General features: G+C 35.9%; 1 protein-coding gene across 1 annotated transcript in view; it reads left to right on the top strand.

Moving 5' to 3' along the window:
• The window catches only part of CRIM1 (cysteine rich transmembrane BMP regulator 1), a 200,905-nt gene that overhangs the window by 159,142 nt on the left and 19,074 nt on the right, over positions 1–22,689 (top strand). Inside the window, exons 9-10 of the mRNA XM_050893294.1 lie at positions 10,544–10,700; positions 18,592–18,713. Of these exons, the coding sequence (XP_050749251.1) occupies positions 10,544–10,700; positions 18,592–18,713 (279 nt within the window). The remainder of the gene's footprint in view (positions 1–10,543; positions 10,701–18,591; positions 18,714–22,689) is intronic.

The following is a 22,689-nucleotide window of genomic DNA, read 5'->3' as shown; positions in this document are numbered from 1 at the left end:
CCTATTCAAGGGAATTTTCCTCTTGCCAGATTTGCTTGAAATTATTTTCATTTTGCAGTAGCAAACTGTCTGGAGCAAACTTAATAGTGTCATTTGTCTGTCATTTTTTTTTTTCAGTTAAATAACTTGAATTGTAGATTGCTTAAAAATCTCCTCAGTCATTCAGAGAGGGGAAACCTTTATTTTCTAAAGAAGTGAAGAAAAATAACAGCTTGGAAGTCTTCATCACTTGGTGATTATCAGTCAAAATGACAGAAACAGAATTTTTCTGTCAAGTAATGTCTCTTGCTTGCAAGGCTCTGGACAAACGAGTGTGTAATCACCGAGAAGAAAGGAGTTTTAGGTCAAATATGCTGAAAATGTACTGTGCTAGTTCTATGTGTTTTGAGATCCTATGGACTTTCATGTCCAAACCAGTTTAGTTGCATCTTGGCTCTCTAAGAACATGAGAATGTGTATTATCTTCAGCTCATGTAGACTTGTGTGGACTTTTGGGAACATCACTATCTCTGTACTGCACCCACTTGTTTCTTGCTGGTCTAAGCTGCTCGACTGAGTCAGATCTTAAAGTGCCTGAATAAAGGAGGCCCACATGCCCCCCATTACAATTTGAAGTAATCATATCCTAATTCTACTAATCTCTTTCCAATAAAGTTTCCTTTTTTGCTAATTTCTTTTTAGATATCTCTGCTGAAGATTCGTTCTACTTCAATCTATTTCAGCCAAAATAAAAGCAAAATGACAAAGTGGAAGAACATAGAGTAAAGCTGTACATTGTTCCTCATTATTACCTTCATTTACATTCATGTAGCCAGAAATCAGTGCAACAGGTTTATTTGAAATAATTATCGAAGTACAATATTATGAAACTTGTTTGGTGCTTCATTGTAATTTAGTTTCAAGTTTATCCAGCTTGACTCAAGCCAACTACAGAATGAGAAGGAAGAAAGAAGCAAATCATAACATTTCTAGAATACGATTTTAATAGTACTTTACTTTGTCCTTTATTCTTCTTCCTGTTTTTGCAGTGAACGCAAAAACATGCTGTAACAACACACAGTGAAAACATAGATGCCGTAAAGTAAAACGAAATAAAAAAAGCAGAGGCAGACCACAGTTGTAAGAGAAGGAAGGAAAAAACTACCACTGAGCAAAGAGTGAGCACAGATAGATGTGAGGGGGAAGTTCCAGTGAGTAGAGATGGAACCACAAATGATGAGGGAGAAAGAATGATCATACTGACTGGGAGCGTATAGAAGCCAAAGCAGCACTACATGAGGATAAAAGGAAAAAAGTATAATCCAGGATATAGGAAGAACCACTGCAAAATACCAAGAATAAAACCAAAACAGTAGGAAAAACATGAAATGCATTACCAAAAAAAAAAAAGTAAGATGATATAAGATCAAGAAACAAATAGAAAAAAGTAAATAAGCAAAAAATTCTTACTTGTAGGATGCAGCAATTGCTATTGTGTTTGGAGTTTCTAGGCCTTTGCTTTCACAGGGAGAACTGGAGTGGATTAAAGTCTTTTGGAGGAGGAGTACATTAGGGGAATGAAACAAGACCAGTGATCGGCTATTTGTGAGGCAGGACTCCTGTTGCTCCGAAGAAGACTAACGGGCACATTGAATAATGCCTGCTGACTGCGGTAACATAGCATTTAAAATCTGATAGTTGCTGCTGGACACTAAATCATTCTTCACTAAGAGTCTGCAGTGCGGCCAGTATTTTATCTGGCCTTGTCTATTCCCTGTATTATATTCATGAAAAAGAAAAAGCCTTTAAAATCTCTCCTGCAACTTAGACTATAGCGTTTTACCCCAAATGAATTGAATGTGAAGTAGTGTTCAGAGTACAACTGCAAGCATGTATTGCTTTAGTATTTTTTAACCTTTCAAATCTTACTAAAATTGAATGAAATCAGAGCATTGCTGTCAATTTTAAAAATTGTTTGCTTCATTTAGAAGGCTTCCCTTTGCAGTTACAAGATGCAACTGTCATGCAATTTCATTAATCCCAGCCTGCTTATGGAGAGACGCAACTGTAGAAGGCTGAGATGAGTCGCTTTCCCTGCACATCATAGTGCATCATCATCCACTTCGTGTCGTGGTCTCTTTTGTCTGTCAAAGCAAACCATGAAATCACTATTCAAAAATTAGAAATCTTGGTATATTTTGTGTTTGCACAGTTCTCTAGACATAAAACCACTGCTTTCCCCCAAACACATTCTATATAGATACAGAAATATTTTTGGGAGAGTGTTGATAACTTTTCCTTAAATGAGAAGAAAATGTTCTACCATGGAGTTAAAAAGGAGGTACTAGCATTCAGTCTATACTAGCAGATATCTGCAGCATGGACTTCAATATTCTGGCGAGTCACACCATCTCCCTTTATAGCTGATGAAGCGGAGCAGAATTCCGACATGGAATTTGGGTTTGGCAGCGTGGGACTTGGTTTAGTTGTGTAGACGTTCAAAGGCAGGATGGGAATGTTTGAGAAAAGTTACGTAGGTGTATCTGCGGGCTGTCTATAAATAGCAGCAGTTAAGGCTCTGAAAAAGTGTATGGAGTGATGATGGGACAAAGCCTAAGGAAAACTTTGCAGGGACCACAATGGGAGAATACATCTCAGCTCCTCTCTTCTGTGTGTTAATCATTCAGTAGTTAGAGTTCGGGATGGGTTTTCCTAACCTTTCGCTCTTCCTAGCCAAAATTTGAGTATTTCATTCCTTTATTCCTGTAAATAATCCATACTCAGGGATGTGTTCTGAACACTTCAAAACTCCCTCAGGATTAATTTTGTCCATTTAAATAAACATATTTTATGTTTATTTTGATATCAAACCAAGGTGGGACAAATAATCGTGGACACTAATCACGCAAAATGTACACTTCAGACAATGCAAAATTCCTGGAAATAGAAAGTAAAATATAAATTAGGTAACACTTTTCTATTTTAGTAACAATTATCTCCCATTGTTACCTTGATTTAGCAACAAATTCCATGGAAAAAAAATTATTAAAACAAAGACAGTCCAGGTAGTCTGCCTTAGTGCAAGGAGAGCGCATCTTGGATTTCTGAATAATTTTGTAGACCTGGCAGAAAAAGGATGGGTTTTTTTATCCTTCTGCAGTGATGTGAAAGGGAATAGCTGTTACATATTAGACCTCAGTTAGTGAAATATAGCCATGGAAAATTGAGGATGAAGCATGTTTCTTAAAAATATAAGGCTTAGATCAGAAAAAAGTACATATTCTAAGTAGAATAGAAATATTAACTCTAAGTACACATGTGGAAGATAGTGGAAGTGCTCCCTGAAGAGGGTGGAATTATGATGAACTACTCATGCCAAATAAATATTATCTGTCTTCTCACTAGAATAAAAGTCTTTGGCGGGGATCTCTGAAGATTCAACAATATATTGGTTTTAGTAATGCTTACAATATATCTAATGAAATAGAAGCACATAAGAACGTCACTTCACTTGACTTGTGGAAAAAAAAAAATCAAACAATGTGCTGCTAGAAGGTTTGTGGAAGCTTGATCATTTTCCAGTAATTCCACCTTTGAGATATCACTGCTACAAATCCATTTTCATGAAGTCATGTGTTGTATGTGAATCCTAGAGTTGTTTAGAGCAAGTATCCAAGCGGGTAATTTGCCTCAATGGACTCATGAGATTTATTTTTTCAAACAGGGTTTCCTAGCATCACAGTGCCCAATCCCTTCATTTTTATCCAGCTGTTGTGAATCGTGAGTTAATTCTAACGAAAGGAGGGAGGGTTAGTGTGGATCTGTGGAGGCAATATATTCAGAGAATTCCAGTTACTGATAAGTAACCTAGTTTTCTCCTTCATAAATTTGCCTCCCCAGATCCCCACCCCTGAAGATTAACCAGCAGTAGCAATCCACACCGAGAGGACGGCTGAGGAGTGCTTAATTATAAAGGTACTGTGAAACAGTTCTCCTGACACGATCTAGCCTCAGCGTCAAGAAAATAATGATGGTAAAGGTATGTAGCTAGCTTTGTGTAGCCACGCTACAAATTTTCAAAAAATGGACACCAGCCTAAGCCAAGTTGAAATACTGACATAATTCTTGTCAAGTATCTATTAATATTCTCTGGCAGGTTTTTTTTATCTGTGAATTAGAAGATTGAAAACTAAAAGTATTTCAACAGGCTATGCATCTCTAGAATGCATTTTCAAAAGTCTTTAGATTAAGATGACTTTCAGTCTTTACAGTACAATTATCAATGTGTCCATATGTAAAATAATAAATTGGAGAAAAACAAATATCCCAGTTTAAGAGCTTAGAGTTTTTTTATATGCCATATATATGCTAGAAGAAGGAAATGGAGAAGTCTTCTTTTTTTTTTTTAAATAAGAGTCAGCTGGAATTACAGTCAAGCTATTAGAAGTTCAAACAGAAGACCTTTTTTAGACCTAAACATGCAATTCATGGAATAGAATTTTGTTTACTTTTCAGTTTGATTTTTGAGCAATATTTTATAACACTCCAAATATTCATAGGTTCATGCGAGGTGGGGATGCGAGCACTCTGAAATCAGGAATAAATCATGCATCTGATGGTTTAAATTCAGGCCAAAGAATTGTGATTCTTTTGAGATACATTGCATCTGAGATACCACACCTGAGAAGGAGAGATTGCATTGTATCTGAAATACCTGACTGCTGAGTGAATCCTCACAAATGCAAAGATTGCTAACACTGCATATCCTGGGACAGAATTTTGTTGTTGTCTTGTTTGCAGGGTGGGCCCTGGACTATAGTAGGTCACGTCGGTATATCAACTGCTCTTACATACTGATTTTTGTACATATCTTTCTTTCCTTTAGCAGCCAGTGACTCGGTCTTACAGTGATCCGACAACCTTTTAAAACAAGAGTTGATGTTAGTGTTGAGAATAAGATACTTAGTGGAAAAGGGTTTTAAAGCACCACATAGTTTGTGTGCAGTGTGCTGTGTAGAGCCTCACCATATCTTGGAAATCATCTGTTCCTAAGACAAGACTTTCTTCTTCATAGGGTGTTGTCCCATCCCCCATATCCCAAACAGATTCCACCTAAACAGTATTATGCTCTTCTGAAACTCTAATATTTGTTTTATTATAGTCTGTGTGTATGAAACTGTTTGTGAGTGGGTGAAGAAAGCAGGAGAAAGAAGTTACTATATTTAAAAGGAGTTTATGGACAATGATGACCAGGCTTAAAAACCTTGGTGCTAATATTTGTTTGTTTGTTAATAATTCACAAATGTTTTTTGGAAGACCAATTCATCTTCAACTCTTCTTTCCTTTTCTACTTGTTTTTTTTCTAACAGCATCTTATTAAATTGATCCAAATGAATCCAATAATTTGAAATTCCCATACCCAAGTCAGCATATAATGTGTTAAATTGTTGCAAACTACAGAACAAAGTATTTGCTAGAACTGCAGTGTTTAGAGGGGTCACAGTCTATAAGCAATAGCTTTTGCCAGTGTAAGTGAGGTCTACCAAAGACTGTGACTAGAAACGTGGACCTGTTGGTAAATGACATTGCTGCTGCTTTCGCAGCCATGGTTGCACATGGAAAAGAAAACTGCGTGCTCTTGTTGTGTGGGCTGGATTCACTGCTATAAGTATTTGGTGCATGTTTATCCTCAAGTGAGTATTCGTTCCTAGCAGGAGGCTATTTTAATAATGTTGGTCGTTGAGGACAAACAGCCTTTCCGTGATTATTGTCCTAGCCTTCTGCTGTACTTAGTTGAAATTCTTCTAGAATTTTATGTGATATTTCAGCTAATGTCTGTCCTCACATTAAAAAGCTAAGTATTTATGGTAAAAATACAGTTATATTAGCCTGAGACATTCAGGAACACATTCATCTTTTTCTAAAGTCATGTCACATCAGTATCATTCTGAGATCAACCAATATCCTGCGCCTGAACTCTCAGCTTGTAGTGCAGATTCTTGTTATTTCCTATGAGCGGCATGACCTTATACGTTTTCAGTATTATATTTCACCCCACTATTATTATTTTTATCCCCCTAAGTTCTCCTATTACCTTGTGTAGAAGGATTGTTTTCTGTATTGACATTACCTCATTGACATTTCATGTTTCATAAGAAAAATTACTAAACATATTTCTACTACTCATGTAGAAGAACTCTACTCTCCAGCCAGATATCTCCCTAAGCAGCACAATGAGAGATGTATTCCCTTTAACTGGCTTCCTGTTCATCATTTTGTTTCTGTTTTAGTCTTCTACCTCCTATCTAACCATTAGTTTAGTTCCCTAGGTGATGTCATTATAACTAATCAGTCAGAGAAATAAAGATGTCTTATACTATGTGATTAGAAGCTTGATCCCATTCTGTTAGAGTTGCAGTGACGTGCAGGTGTGTAATGCAGTTCTCTCGAACTCTGAAAGGTAGTTTTCCTTCTGCATTAGCTTTTAAAATGTTTACTATCCTCTCCTTTCAGACTGTCTGATTACCCGTGATACACTTTTGAAGCAGTTATTAGCCCTGTTAGGGCTGGATCTCTTCTCTGCAAATACGTTCCATGATTTGGGATACAGGTTCCTGATTAAATTTATCTAAGCAGAGGTGGAAAAGCCCCCAAACAAGTAACCTCCTAACATTTTGCCATAATAAATTTCCTCAGTTCATTGCAGTTGACTTTCATGAACTAGTTCTCTTTATTCTTTAGTATTTGTCACTTGAAATGCAAAACCTTAGCAGAAAATCTGTTTTTAATTACCTTTCATAATGAACTTGTGATTATTTTATTAATGATGAATTTAAAGCTATAGCTAAGGCTACAGAAATATTGTCAGGATGACAACTGCATACACTGAATTTGATTCACATTTGAATCTTCAGGCTTGCAATCTTTTTCTCTTTCCTTTCTTTCTTTCTCTGAGAGCTACACTCTGCTTTGTAAAATTGATGGTTCACTTTGTTCTCTGAAAAAAATACCTGGTTTAAAACGCTGGACTAGGGTTTTTAACAGGACTGTGCAGCAGACATAACCTGTGTATGTGTACCAGATGGTATTTCAGTTTGAGATTGCCTGTAATTGTCATGTTTTTAATAGTGTTTCAGTAGGAGAAATTTAGATGGTTAGATGTGAAGTCAGAAAGCAGACCAGAATTCACTTTCTGATTTTCATGACACTGAATTTCTTTATAGAGAATTTTTTTGAAAAACTATTTTAAATCTATTTCCACAGCTTGTAATGTCATACTATCAGAAATTTAAGTACGATAGCATGTTAATTTTAGTAACAACCATCTTCTCAGAAGGCATCATTTTTAGCATCTTATTAGAAAGACTGTCAGCAGAGGTCTGTGGAGATTATTCTGATTTCCTCGTATAGCATTGACTTAACACTGATAAGTTCAGATGTGAACAGTGGTCTGTATTGGCTTCAGCAAACTTTCCCTGTACGTTTGACATAGCCAGAATTTTGATGATATTTTGTACGCTCTTCAGTGTCCATTCCTGAGAGGCAGTGGTGGTTAGTCATCCATCCCAAGGCTCTGAAGAGCTTTTCTTTCTTGGCCACTTTCAAAGTGAAAGTTCTTTTGAGGATAACTCACTATGTAAAGGATTAAGCAAGGAAGGTATTGCCTTGAGACTGGATCTTCTGGTTAGTATGTCAGCTGACTATTTGAGTTTTAAGTGTATTTAACATCATAAGCTACTTGGGATGAGACACTGTCTTCCTGCTTGTATAGCACTGTCCTAGACACCTTGACCCTTTTAATAAAGTGTATTAACTTTACACGACAAACTTGTTTTGCATCTCTGAAAAGCAGTTTCACTGCAAAATCAAAGCAGAAGAGAAGAATGAAAACAAAAATATATTTGGCTGTGGGATTCTGAGGAATCATTATTTTGCCGTGTTCTATAACTTCATACTCAAACCTGGGTGTTGCACTTTGATAGCTCTCCTTAACACATAATCTGGAGACAAATAAGATAAATATGCCAACTAAAGAAAATGTTCTTGTTGTTTCTATTTTTTTAGGTTTTTTTTTTTTATTTCCCGCTCGTTTCCTTTCACTTTAAGATGCCTATTCATTTCTCCCATGCCTTTGCATTTGTACCTTCTTCTTCTTTGACCTGTCTTCCATGAGCCTGATGTTTATGGACAGCCACCTGAACACTTCATCTCCATGACAAAGTATGCTTCAGAAAATGAATAGTTCTGATCGATCCAACCTGTGCAATTCTGGGATTATTCACTGATCAGTTCTGATCATCTGCAGGAGATATCATAACTTACATCATAGCAAAGGTCATAACTGAACTTAATTCTTTTTGGAGATATTCCAGTGTAGGTGTACTTCTCCGTACATTCTTTATAAAGTTCAAGTCTAACTTTAAAAATTATGACTACCTTATAAAATCATGCATAATGAAAAGTTTAGTTAATTTTATTATCACTGTATGCTGTCAGGGAATAATTGTGTACAAACATCCTAGTGTAAAAGCTCCTAAATTAAAGACACATTCTCATTATTTTAACTTGCTTCAAGGAAAGTCGTCATCTTTGTCTTACATGTACATCACTCTTTATCAGAGAAGAGTGTCAGAGTTTCCTCTGCATTATAATGTTTTTAAATCAGCATTAAAAAGATCTAGTATTCTTGCTAGATCAGCCTGAACTCTATCCTTCAAAAACTTGTAAGATTTCATGAAGATCTTTGTATATGTGTTTCTCTCTGAGTAAAGCAAGAACCTGAGATAAGGGTTGCCATTGCTGTGCAAAGGTTAGATCTGACTGAGAGTAAATGCTTAAATCTTGTGGCATTGGTACTCTGTTGACAAAGACAACCTCTAGAGGTTGTGAACGGATCTGGCATTTCTTTTTCTGTATTCTGAATGACAAAAAAACTTGCACCCTTTTTGCTTCAGACGCCAAATTTGCATAAAAGTGGAGAGGTGGGAGCCATGAACCTGATGATCGTCATCCTACTTAAACTGAGAACTGCTTGGGATAATAAGGCTCTTATGTTGCATTCCACTTGTATGCCCAAATTCCACCGCAGAAGTAGGCAGTGAATTTGCCAGTCTTCTCTGAGGCTTCAGTTTCACTCTGAGGTACTAAGAAACATGCCTTCTTTACCAAATGAGCATCAACCTGATAGAATAGATAAAGAAACACTTAGCCACATCTGGTTAAGTCTATGTTTTGCAGTCTTAAATGCAACATTACAAAAACAGAACAGAAAGCATTTAAGTAAAGCAAAGATTCCTTCTGTGGTCTGCCTTCAGTATATCACCATGTTAGAGATGTGAAAATTATCGTTAAATTTCAGACCCACAGAAGTAGTGTAAGGAATAGAATAAGTCAATGTGCTGATCTCCTCTTCGGAAAAACCCTGTCCCTAAATGTTCATACCCCTAAAGAAAAGTGGTCTTCAGCGCTCGAATGAGGACCACATCTGGAGGAACACTCTTCAGCTGCCCTCTGTATAACCAGCCCTTTGTAGTGGTGTGGATGTTTCAACTGGAGATCAGCCGTCCTTTAAATATCACTCAGAAAGTCGACCCTTTGGATATCACCTGTCGTATTCTTCTGTTGAAGAATCTCAGTTATATTTCCCTCGTTTTCTATTCTGATCTCACTTTGGCTATTGTAATAATGGTCATCTTTTTTCTCCTGTGTTTTGCATCCCTAGTGTAACAAAAATCATCATTTTCTGTTTCCTTTCACCTCTGCAACCAATAAATGAACTTTGTATCCCAGAGTATGTTAAGAGTGGTCTTTCTGGCACTTCTAACTTCAAGAAGAACAAAAAGAAACTGATCATTCTCAAAACAGTAAATTCCAATAAAAGTGAATGTAATGACCATTATTTTTCTCTGTACTGGAGAAATTGAGATGCCAGCAATCCAGCATCTCCCTTACGCCACAAGAGGCTTATAAAACATGGTAGTGGACTTCGAGACAGGTCTTTTAGTCTAGTATCTCTAAGCTTAGATCACATCTTAGGGTATTGCAGTTATATTTTTAAAAAGCAGGTCTTAATCACCAAACAGTTGACAGCAAACAGCTTGAAGAATAAAAGTTGTTAATATATCCCAGCCTTTCAGTTCTATTTAAAAATAAGTAGAGGAGAAATAAAGGTTCTCTATATTGAACAGAATCCTATTAAACCCATATAATGTGTTGAAAGTATATGTTATTTTAAATGTTTTATTAAAAGCCAACAGAGTCACAGATGTTGGACTCCTTTGGCTATGCATCTATTCATAAAATCACGTTAGTTTAGGGTACCAGGTAGTACTCACCAAGTTCCTGACTGGAACTGAAGACATCCTTTAGTGTCTGCTCATACGGTTTGGGTCATTACTGGAGAATTCTGTTGAATATTTTAAAATTAGGACAGTCCGAAGGTAAGGCTTACCAGTATTTAAAAAGTTACGAAGTAAAAGGGAACAGAAGATGTAGTCTGCTAAAGATGCGTTTGTCTGGTATAAACAGTTTTCACGTTGTGATAACCTGCATGTGTCCTTCGCAGGGGAGGAGCTGTGTACCGGCCTCATTTCGGGCTGTTCCTTGGACTGTTCCTTCGGCTTCCAGACTGACATCCACAACTGTGAGATCTGTCAGTGCCGACCGCGGCCTAAGAAGTGCAAACCCATTGTATGTGACAAGTACTGTCCCTTTGGATACTTGTACGTATTCTCATTCTGAAAGCATATTTAATACAATCCCTGTACGTATTGAAAATGTGCAAAACCCAGGCTTATGTACTTCTGTTTATTTTGTGGCAAAGCAGGGGAAAATGTAGGAAAATAGAAATGTCATTACTTGATGTGAGATTAAATTATTCTTCAGAATGGATTTTGATTAACAGATTAAGAAACAGCAACTAAAAAAACAGCGGCAGATTTTAAAAGCAAAGCAGTGCTTAAATTTTTTTGAAGACTATTTGACGAACAAGATGAAAAAGCTACTTGCAAGTAAAGTCTCTGGCATGTCACTTTTTGAAATTATGTTTGCGTGTTCCGCTGTGATACCCTTTCATTTTATAGCCCATTGCTTTTATTCAAATTATTTTCTAATATTTCAGGGTTTTTTTTAATGTTGATATGACAGCAGACTCGTTTTAGTGAGACATTTCTGATAGTTACTTTACAGGATTTGTGAAGAACAGTACTGTCTCTTATCTAAGTTTTTATAAATGTGTTCAAAACCTGTACTGTTGCTGGAGTTCTTTTCCCATAAAAGGCAATATTTGCAGTATTTATTCATTTGTGGAACAGGTGACGAAAACTAGGCAGATCTTCTGTCACATAGAAATTTCTTAGTGATCAGTCTGGTGGCTTCTATATATATTTTACCAATACATTTTATTTTTGATGGGTCCATTCCATACTGCTTGCTTTTCTTAACAGTTTAATTTCTACCTCATGACAACTGATCTTTAGATAATGTTCATATGTAATTTGTTTTCTTAGGATTTGTAATGAAGTTCACTAATGTTGCAACTCTTAGTGTTTGATACTAATACTCCTTTAATTTCTGGTTCATTTCAGAGTTCTGTTTGACACTTGTTCATAAATGCTGCAGGTTTTTGTAACAGTAATCTATAGTGTAGCGTGTCCTTCTCTTAGTACGCAGTTTTAATAAAGTTTGGAGGAATCAAAATATGGTAGAACCTGAATGACCAGAGAGGTACCAGAGATTTTAGAAAAATAGAAATCAAGCTGTAACGTAGTGACATTCTCACAGATTTAATCAGCTCTGCTCATAGATGGTGCCAGTGAACAATTTGTATTCTCTCCAGTTGTGCTGCCAAAGTAAAAAAAAAAAAAAAAAAAAAAAAAAAGAGAATACCAGCCTTACACCTGCCTTTAATCTTCATGCTATTCTTAGCCACGGAGTAGTGTTCCACTGAAGTCAGTGTGCTGGTTGATCTCCCTCTTATTGCCCATACAGCTCTTGCATCGTGCATGGTGCTAAACAGGAGGTGGCATTACATCAAACAAAAAGCAGACCCATATCCCACACAACAATAATGGCACAAATATGCTGCAATACACAGCTACAAAAAAAAAAAAAGTGTTTGAAGAATATGTTTGCCTTGAAAACTTTGAGTCACTTCTTTTTCTACATCAGAAAGGATGCTTGACTTGTATCCTTGAGGCATCCATAGCATAATTTGAAAATACCTACATAATCGCAGTCCAGCAAAACAAAGTAAAGTAGTACCATTTAATACAATTCTGTATCTATTACTTGAGATCCAGAATTAGGCTTGCCTCTGGTTAAATAATAGAAGTTTTTGCAGGAAACGGCACTCATGAGTGATAGGATTGAAATAGGACAAAATGAGAGAAAGACAACAAAGGTTAAATCAAACTTCACTTCTGTCCCCCAAAACTCAAAGTTTAGTAGATGAGAGAGGAAAAGTAAGAATTTTAAATTAAAAGGTTAATAAAATTGTCTTCAGGCATGTTGACTTCAAGAGTGGCTGAGAGTTATTTTCAGTTTTGCAAGTGAGGGAAGGTAGAGCAGGAGGGAAGTTACAGAAAAGGGATGTCAGTTTTGTCATCCCCAGAACTTTTGCCCAGTGGCTTCAAAGGCAAGGCTGGCTGCAGATGGGTAGCAGAACAAAAGAAACATGAAAGATTGAGCAGAAATAACGACTGGTTAGATGTCTTAGTTTTTTAGATAGGATAAAGCTGCTTACATTAAGGATCAAAGGAGTGAAGTCAATTAAAACAAGTACAAAGCACGCAGAATTGTTTAGAAAGGATCCAGGGAAAGTGAAGTTTGAGCCATGCCATTGAGCAGGCACAAAATCCAAGATAAAGTCTTCTAAAGCTGGGAGCCAAAGAAGCAAATGGTGTTGGGGTGTCTGAAACTGTGAGAACTCCGCAATGGAATCAGCAGAAAGGGTGGCTGGGATGAGAAAACAGCAATAAAGGAATAGAACTTAGAACTGTATTCAAGCATTTACTGAAAATTGCCATATAGTCCTCATATGGTGTAACCGTTTCTCAAGGGTCACTGAAATCATTTGTGCTAGCTTAAATTTGATTTTGAACTCTGGCACAGAAGAGAGAAAAATTCTGAATAATGGCCATCAGAATATAGTTCATTGCTATTTGCAACAAAGGTGGAAGGCATCTTTTTTGTTCACGATACATAATGCATCTTCAGTAGCAAGTACAGGATGTGAGTTTGGCAGTCTCCAGACTGTATATCTGAACATTTCTTTTTATTTCTGTTTTATATTTGTGTTTTAAAAACTGATTTCCATTAACAATACTCAGTTGCTGGTTATTTTTTCAAATTGGTTTATAAACTCAGCAGATTAATCTAATGGGGTGTTTAAAGGGCACACTAAGGCTGTTAGATCTTGGGGTTTATACTTTTTCCATATTGTAGCTCTTAATTTATTGTCTGTAGCAGGGTCGATAACTTAAAGCTATCAGGACAGAATCTGGGAGACTTTTTTCATCAACATGCTCAAGGAGTGTGTGCATGCATGTGTTTGCATAACAGCAGAGACAGTTGGTATGAACTAAAAAATTTTTTACTGTTTACTCAGTGTGACTGAATATTGTTCAGCTTGGAACAAGAAAGGCTTTTTTTAATTTTAATATTACAAGTGCATAAATAAATTATTATTTTCGAGGCCATTTGCTTTAGCCTATTCAAAAGTTATAATATGAGAAAACCATTAAATAAGGTCTATTTAATGTCGTTTGTCATTGCCTTTTTGGACTTATACAGAAATAGCTTGAATATATTCATCAGCAAAGGTCTAGGTGTTTATTTCCATTCTAGCTAACCCTATTCTTTGACTTTTCTGCGATATCTAGAGCAGTCAAGTTTGTTTCTCCTTTTTGTTTCTTTCAGTTTACTACTACTGGTTTTCTTCACTGGCAGTCCCAATCTAGATGTCACACTGAAGTGTTAAAAATGTTTTTCTACTGCTGATAAGGATTGTTCTGAACTATACTTACTGAAGTCATTTACTGTTAATGTATTTTGTTTGTGTGAATGTGTTAAGTTTACCGTTACATTCTTTTATTTTATTGTACAATACCTTTCCCAACAATGTGGATTTAGGAAGAAATACTGTCTTTCACATAATGGGCAGGTTTGTCTGATTTGGTTATATTAAACTGTAATTTTTGTTTAGAGGAAAGTGGACAGTATTTTTAAAACTTTAAATGGAACATAGTAGAGACCTTAACGTGTGGTGAACTGAGTATTTTTTTACCTTCAAAATTCTGAATCTTCAGGAAAAAGCAAATTTTTTTTGAGATAAGACAGTAATTTCCATTCCTGGGCCTGTGCTCCCAATGTGTGTGACTGGCAGTAATGTTCTTGATTTAAGTCTACCTCATTAGTGACCAGACCATGTATAACTGCTAAACAGAATAGTATTTTCTTTGATCCTGTTTTCTTCCTTAGCTTTAAGTAAAGATGCACCCCTTACTTCTGCTTACATATTTTTTTACTCTGCAACTTCTGATTTTTACTTTCTTTTCTTAAGCAAAGGTTTCTCTTTACTGTTGTCTTCTATGCTACTTTTTAGTATTGTTAGTTTTGCAGTGAAGTTGGCTGTTCCATGTGAACTGAATTAATCAATGAATTAATGAACTTGGATTAATTCAGAAACTTGTTACTTGGTTTGAGAGGTCTGACCTTCATGGTCTCTCCCTCTCATGAACTGTGACTTAACTGGTTTTCTAAAGAAAGTTTTAAACAAAGATGAGTAAGATCCTTATGTATAATTGGAAGATGACCCTCAGATTGTAGTGAATTTGACCTATGATGTTAAGGGTTATACCTTGACACACCAGTATAAATCATCAAGAATACCTTTTTGAACAACAAAAAAAAATCTGAAATAGTTCTATTGGCCTTCTCTGGTTGCACTTTAGGTGAGATGTGCGTGCATTATTTTGAAAGGCCTTAAAGGAGAAATCTCTAAAAATGAGAAAGATAAGAACCTAAGAATGGAGCCTAATATACTTTGCACCTTAATAAACTGATTTTCTGTATTTGAGTGCAATCCTCTTGACCTATAGAGTCCCTTAGTTTGTGTGATCTGTGAGTATCATCCTGCTGATACCTGTGCCTAAGCACTTAAGGTGATTATTGTTAGTAAATTTGTGGTATGTGTCAATAGTAATCTAGCTGATTGTACGGGGAGATCTGAAGGTGTCTGTGGCATCTTCTTCAATGTGGACATACCTGAAGCTTGCATTAATGCTGTCTGTCTACCCAGAAGTGGTTCAGTCTTCTGAATGAAAATCAAAGAGGATTGAAGAGAAAAAAGATAGATGGCCCTAGCTTTATATAAAGAAATCGATCAAATCATTCATTTTGCTGGAATGCTTTCCTGTAATAAAGAACTGATGTCTCGGTTTCTGAGAAGGATAGGAAAAGGCCTATGAGTGTTGTCCATGAGCTACAAGAGCCCTTTAAACACAGAGATGCTTAGTCCTAGGTGCAAGTATTTTTCAGTGTCGATCATGTGTCAAGGATAATCTGTTAAAGGATACAAATTTCAGGCACAAATCCCAGTGATTTTCTAAACTCATGGAGGAAGCAGCCAGTGTCTAAGAAATTATGTGATACTGTCACAGAAGAGTAGGAGAAATTCAGAAAAATAGTAAGGTTTATGATGTTGAAGAAGAGAATTATGACAGCCTTTATTTCCTAGGTGTACTAGGCTTACTTCGTATACCTGAGGAAGACTAAAATTACAAAGTAATATGCTTCAAAATGGAAACTCAGATCTTCAGAAATGGAAAGTATCTGGAATTTAGTGAAAAGGAAGAAAAATGGTAAACAGGTTAAAGTTAAAAAGCATAAATATTGAATCTTGCAGTTTGCAACTATTCATCTGAAGTCCTAGACATGATAAAATAACACCTTGATCAGACATTGACTCACAGAGTATCAGGTCTGGACCATTTAATGACTTGCCCAGGCACTCCCCAGTCCAAGGCATGCTGTCTGCCCCATCGTACTATATTCCATTCAGAGGAGTTGTGGGAGGTCGGTGAAAACATCGCACAGGTCAGGACTGCTCCACGGGCTAGCACTGAAGCACACGGCTCGTCTTCAAATAGAAAGCATTATAAAAAAGATAATGTTCAGCCTTTCACAGAATTGCACCGCTTGTTGTAAAGAGTAGTAATTTTTAGCCTGTATGTATGAGTCATTTAGTATATTGACCTACAGAGGAAAATTACAGATTTCTGTATGTGTTTTCTGTACTTGGATAAGCTGAAACACACTCTTCTCTTTCTCCTTTTTTTTTTTAACTAAAGGGCACATAAAACAGTTTTATTAGAAAATGTATGTGAACTATGTAGCAAAAGCATTTTAGAAATGACAGCACATACTAATGGGCATAGTATGGTAGCTGGGAGTAAGATAAAGATGTTTTAAAAACAAGTTGATTTAAAGTTGATGCTAGTGGTTTAGGAACCCTGTCTTTGGGATGATCTTTCCTTTGCATTTTTGTACACCTGAAAAGAACTGATCTTTAAATTTTTTTAAGCTAATTGGAAAATAACTTCAATTTAAATTCTGGTTTTAAATGTAGAATGTAATTTAATTATGCACAATGCTTGGCTGGTATTTTTAAATGATGAGTGTTTAATAAGTCTTAAGATGATTGTAATTTAAAAAAAAAACACACAAACAAAAAACAAACATTGGAAATGAGCGCCCTAATCTTGTCACTGTCTACAAAATATATGAATAATTGCACTGAATGAAATTAATAACATTTAAAGATAACTATGTATGTAACAGTTTGTAGTATAAAGGGCTAAAATTGTGGTAAGAACTACTTTAAGATCATTTCACTTCAAGTCTTACTTTGGTGCTAAAATTATTTAGATTTGCAGTTTTATAGTACATTTGTTCAGTTCTTTAATGCTACTGTGCCAGTTTCTTTGCTAAAATACAAGCCTTATGTGACTTCCAAGCCTGTTATGACCATCAAAAGCATGGGATGTAATGGAAGACAAATCTCTATTTTAATGTAAAACTTTGGTCACAAATAGGAGACTAAAGAAGCACATATTACAAGAAAAGTACAGTAGCGAGTGAAAAGTTAAGGAGTAATTATCGTTTGTGATTTTTTTTTTTTTTTAAGACTGTCAAAGGTTAGTAATTGGAAAATCTGAGTTCATGCATCTTTAAAGAAAACCTAACCTTTTCACAATTGTCTGAAAAAAAACTGCTCAATAGAGTTCACTGTTTGAAAGCTCTTCACATTAATGGAAAGAAGCCTTTCTTTTGATATTAAAAGGGCTGTGGTTACAGAGATTAAGGAGGAAAAAATAGATGGATAGGAGGACAAGAAGTCTTCCATTCTCCATCCTACTGTATGACCATTTGTTTTCTTCAGCCTTTTAACTAAAAGTTAAATAAAGTTTCCTAGAGCTTGAAGTCAGGCTTTCTAGAGTTTTACATAGTTTATTTTTTCTCTGTTCCTCTAGATGTTCTTCTTTAACTTCCCATGTCTTTTCCTTGTTTTGGGGGGAACTGGTGTGCAGTTAATGGTGTAGTATTCAATGAGGGATTTGTCAGTTTCCCAATAAATGTTTTTTCCCAATTTTAGTGAGTTACCTCATTAGAGTGATATGTTTATCAGCAGACTCATGAAAATCATTTATTGGTTTTTTTCCCCCTCTTTGTCTTGAACTTCTTCATTACAACTTTTTTCCCCCCTCCCTGTATCTTGGGAAGGCATAGAAAATTACTCTATCTGTATATAAAGGGAAATAGTACACTTGTGCCTAAAGTTTCAATGGTATTATCTGTCTTCCTCAAAAAAGACAAGCAAATATTCAGTATAGGATTCTGAGAAGCAGCATGTTTGTGGTGCTGTGAAGAGATGCTGTCAGGTGGTGCTCTAGACTCCTGCCAAGCTTCAGCTGGAAGCTTTGGAAGCACTTGTGTTCTTGATTCTCTGTACTCTGTCTGCTGAAAAGTTCTCTGGTTTTCTCCGTTTCAAAATATGTTACTGTGTGTCTGCTAGTTTTTATATGAGTTATTGGCATTCCACGTGCTAGTTTTCAAGTAAGTTTTGTGTCTGCTTATTTAACGTGTTCAGAAGTCTCTGTAGTTTTAATATGCAAGAGAGGAAATCTACTGTATTTACCTATTGTTGGAGGAAAAAAGTTAACAGTAATTTGTGTTATAAAAACTTAGTAATTATAACAGATACCTACCTACCTTTCCAACTTCTTCACAGTTTTAGAAGTATTTCTTTCTACTTTTCCACTTGAAAAAAAAAAATTGATCATCAATAGTAGTCACAAGCACATATGCCTATATTATCTGCTATGGCCTGAAAGTACCAAATGCAGAGATTTTGCCGGTCACCTGGAGGGAGCACATGCAAGGGATGGAGACCTGTACACTCCATAGACCCACTGAGCCCAAGGGTGACAGTTAACGATAATTTTCTTTACTTGATCAGTCACTTCTTTAGGGGATGCTTTTGCTTTAAAGATCATGACATGTAGATATTTAAAGTGATGTGCTGACCTTTTACAAATAATTTTGGTCATCTAGGAAGAACAAGCATGGCTGTGAAATCTGTCGGTGTAAGAAATGCCCAGACCTGCCTTGTGGTAAAATCTGTCCGATGGGCTTCCAGCAGAACAATCATGGCTGTGTTATCTGCAAGTGCAGAGGTACGTGCGAGTGCATTATCACCTCCAATTACAACTTGTTTTCAAAGCAGTTTGAAGCTAGAGCAAAAGAAAAGGAATACTGCACGGAATATGTAAGAATTGAAATATGGTAACTGGTGGGGGAGTCGGTTCAACTTTGCTCAAAGGAGTGTATTGTTTTGCAGGTGTTTGTTATTATCTGTGTTAATCTTGGCTTCAACAGAAAGCCTCAGCTCCACTTTCATCTCCCATTACAAAGTCATAAAAATCAGTTCGTTATCATTAATAAAAATTAGATCAGGCTCTTAATAAGTAACTACTAGAAATAGACTAGTTGAGGGTGTTTGTTTTCCAGTAGCAGTGTTCATCTTAGCTTCTTCACCATCATCTTTTCTTTAAAAACTCAAGTTTTGGATTTGATAGATGCCCTGTACACCACGTAAAATTAGAGTGCTGTTTCTCGGACGCTTTTCAGGTGGTCTCGAGGAACAATAAGTAGAGAGAGCCCTTACCCAGGAGAAAGGACTGGGTATTAAGCTAAAGATTTCACACGTGCCACATCCCAAACTTGTAACCACTGAGTTCAAGGTGGAGATTGAGATAAGATGTTCATTAGTTGTCTGCTTTAATTTTGTATTGCTTTTAACAGGTCTCTTTTTTAAGGTATTTTCACTTTGTGTTTTGTATTAGTCTGGGTATCAGACTTCCTTCATTGCTCATCTCCATGTGTTGTATTTAATAACTTTTGATTTGTGCTCAGGCTCTCTCTGATCCTAACTGCTCTTTCATGCTTATTTTCTTTGATTCTTACTTGTGTGTTTTGATTTCTAGCTATAGGCAAGTAAGTTTGAGTATTTTCCCATTGCTTTGTGTAATGACTCCATTCATAACTTTTTTAGCAGCTATTTCTTTTGCATTTTAAAAAATGATAAAATATAGTAAGACAAGCTATGGGAACATGGGACTGGAAGAAAGTGTATGAGTTCCTGAAGTCACTCTCCTGTAGTTGAAGGCAAACATGCAGTCATATAAGTCAGAAGGATCCGACATTATATTTTCTCCACATGACATCATACACTGCAGACAATTATAACAAAACTTGGAGGACTTCTAGCAAAAAAAAAAATAGAAATGTTATAAATGTACCTTGCATATATGAGAAGTAGCGAGAGATTTCACTGACATAAGCTGCAATATATGACTTTTACTAGAAATAAAAATTTTAAAAATTAAATAAGAAAGGGTAACTGCTGAATGGAGTCCCATCAAGACAATTCTCATCACTTATCTTGTCATTTGTCTCCATGTTCACAATCAACACAGTTTTCCTGATTGTCATGATGCTGTGATGGAATATACACAAGGTGTTCCCTTAGGTGTGCTGTAATTGCATCCCAGCCTATAAACAGATGCAACTCTTCCGTTACTAATTATGTGTATGCACGCTTTTAAGTGCTTTCCTTAACAAGGATGGATTTTAAAACATGCACAAATACTTAGCGAAAGTAACTTGATCCTTCTCTAAGTAGTATTTATTGTTATCATGATCATAAAGATACCAAGCCATGAGCGTATCACTTCAACATCACTTCATTAGCAACTTCTCCAAGAATAATTAGAGCAATCACCAGTATATTCTGGGGGAGCTGTGAGTCCTTGTTAAAATTTTGACCCAAAATCCCTAAGTAGGAGGAAGGGACAGGTGAATCCCCTGCCTGTGAATTAGCTCCACTTTCTAAATTGCTTCTGCCAGAAATAGCTTATGCTAGGATTAATAGAAGTAGAACCATAGAAGTACAGGGCTGGGGTAGTCCTCTGGAAAACTTAGAGTCCATTTCTCTGCCCTCGCATAAAATAGACTGTATCTGGATAATCCTTGACAGATGCTTGTCTAAGATTTAATTTATTAGGAATCTCTACTCTCAAAAGAAAACAAAAAAAAACACAACTCCCTAAAATAATGTTTTCCTGTGGTTACCAATATGTGACATTTTAAAATAAATTTTCTAATATTTCTGTCTCCCTTTCTACAAATTGAACCAGTTACTGCTTGTCCTAAGCTCAGCAGACATATGGAACAGCTAAGCACCATTCCCTTTAGAATTCTTGCAATATTTAAGGGGTTGCAACTGGAGCCCCCTAAACATTTTTTGGGTTGTTTTTTTTTCCTAAGTCAAATAAACCCAGTTATTTTGGTCTCTCATCACAGTTCAAAAACTGGATATTGTACTTTAGCAGTAGCAAAAACTTCAAACTAAGAGAGATGGTAGTACTGCATTTAAATTTACAGTGCTCCTGTACTTGTATCTTAGATTGAACTTGCCTTCTCTGCAATGATATCACATTACTGACTCGTTTTCACTTGTGAGCTACTGTAATCCCAGATCATTTCAACCATACCTCTAGTTATCCAGTTATTCCCATTTTGTATTTGGGCATTTGGTTTCTTCTTCAAGTATTATCTCTTGTACTAATTTGAATTAAAAACTGAAAAGTGAAAACAATCTCAGTTTGTGAAGTTAATTTTGAATAGTTGCCTATATGCTTGGTTTGTTTCTGCAAATTTTGGAGTATACTTCAGTGTATTTCAGGAAAAAAAGTTTGAGTACATCAGATACTTTATTAAGGAAGGGGAAGGGTATTACTGTCTAAGACTTTCATGTGTCAATAATCATTTTAATGTAGGACAGTATTCCAGTGATACTAATTCAAATAGGAATTAATGTATAACTGATAATAAAGTATAGAAGTGTAGTAACTGAATGTACATTTTTTTCATAGTATTTCTGTTCATGCAATAGGATGAAGTCTGTTTTAAGAAGTACTTCATCCTTATGCCATGGCTTTTCTTTTTAATTCACAAAATGGTACGCTAATGTAATTTCTGTGTATTGGGTTCTTACTCTGATAACATGCATCAAACTGACTTTGTACCATGTGCTTGTGGTTCTTAGACGACCTTTGATAGATCTGCCACAGCTGAAGAAGTGCTGACCTACATGTTAAAAACAAAAACAAACAAACAAAAAAACTTACTAAAATTACATCTAAACATTACTACTTTTCATACTGCATCCTTTTCTAAACAGAAAATGAAATAAGCAACTTAATACAAATAACCTTATATATATGTGTCAGCAGAACATGGTTGACATACCACTGAAAACAAGTCAGTTCACTGACAAACTGATCCTGAATCCTTCATCATCATAATGATGTGGGTGAGGGAGTGTTGGGCTCTAAATTCACTCTGCTGATTAACAAAGAATATATTGAGGCTGAATCCTGCAGCACTTAAATACCCCTTAAGATACAAATGAGACTTTATCCTCCCTAGACCAACTGCTTGCATGTTCTGGCTGAGTGCATGTAATGCAGCAGTCCAAGCTACTGTATTCTCATCTCAGTAAAAGCTAGGAATGAGGGATAAAATTGTCAGAGCAGTTATCTTCCAAACATCTCATTTATCGTAGTAATCTAAACAAATAATTTCTCATAGGTGTTTTATAAATATTTCCAGTATCTAGCATGACTCCATTTGAACTTGCTTATAATTTTTTTGTCATTCATGATATAAGACCATCCTTAGCTCTTGTAAATGCTTTTATATTCTACTTGGTATCAGATAGTCACATTATAGATAATCTAATGCACTGTGATATTTAAATATTTCATTTTAAATATGCTTCGTGCTTTCTGCTGTTTCCCTCCATTGATTTCTCTTTTTTCGTATATTGTTTAGCCAGTACTGCATTTCTGTATAATTAAAAACAGTATAGGTGCAACAGAAAGAAGTGATTATATTTTTCAAGGAAATACGTTCTACTACATCCTGCCATCCCCTTCAGTATACCTTTTAATTGTTTCTTGTGTGTTGTTACTTTATTTCTAAGTGTAAATGATAGAATTATTATTCACTTGGTCTTATATGCGCTTTAAAAATAAATGCAATCCAGGCATGAAGTTGATGTGGTTTTTTCCTAAGCAACATATGTTT

The sequence above is a fragment of the Gymnogyps californianus genome, chromosome 3, assembly GCF_018139145.2.
Source record: "Gymnogyps californianus isolate 813 chromosome 3, ASM1813914v2, whole genome shotgun sequence".
NCBI lineage: Eukaryota > Metazoa > Chordata > Aves > Accipitriformes > Cathartidae > Gymnogyps > Gymnogyps californianus.
This window is presented reverse-complemented; position numbering and strand designations above follow the sequence as displayed.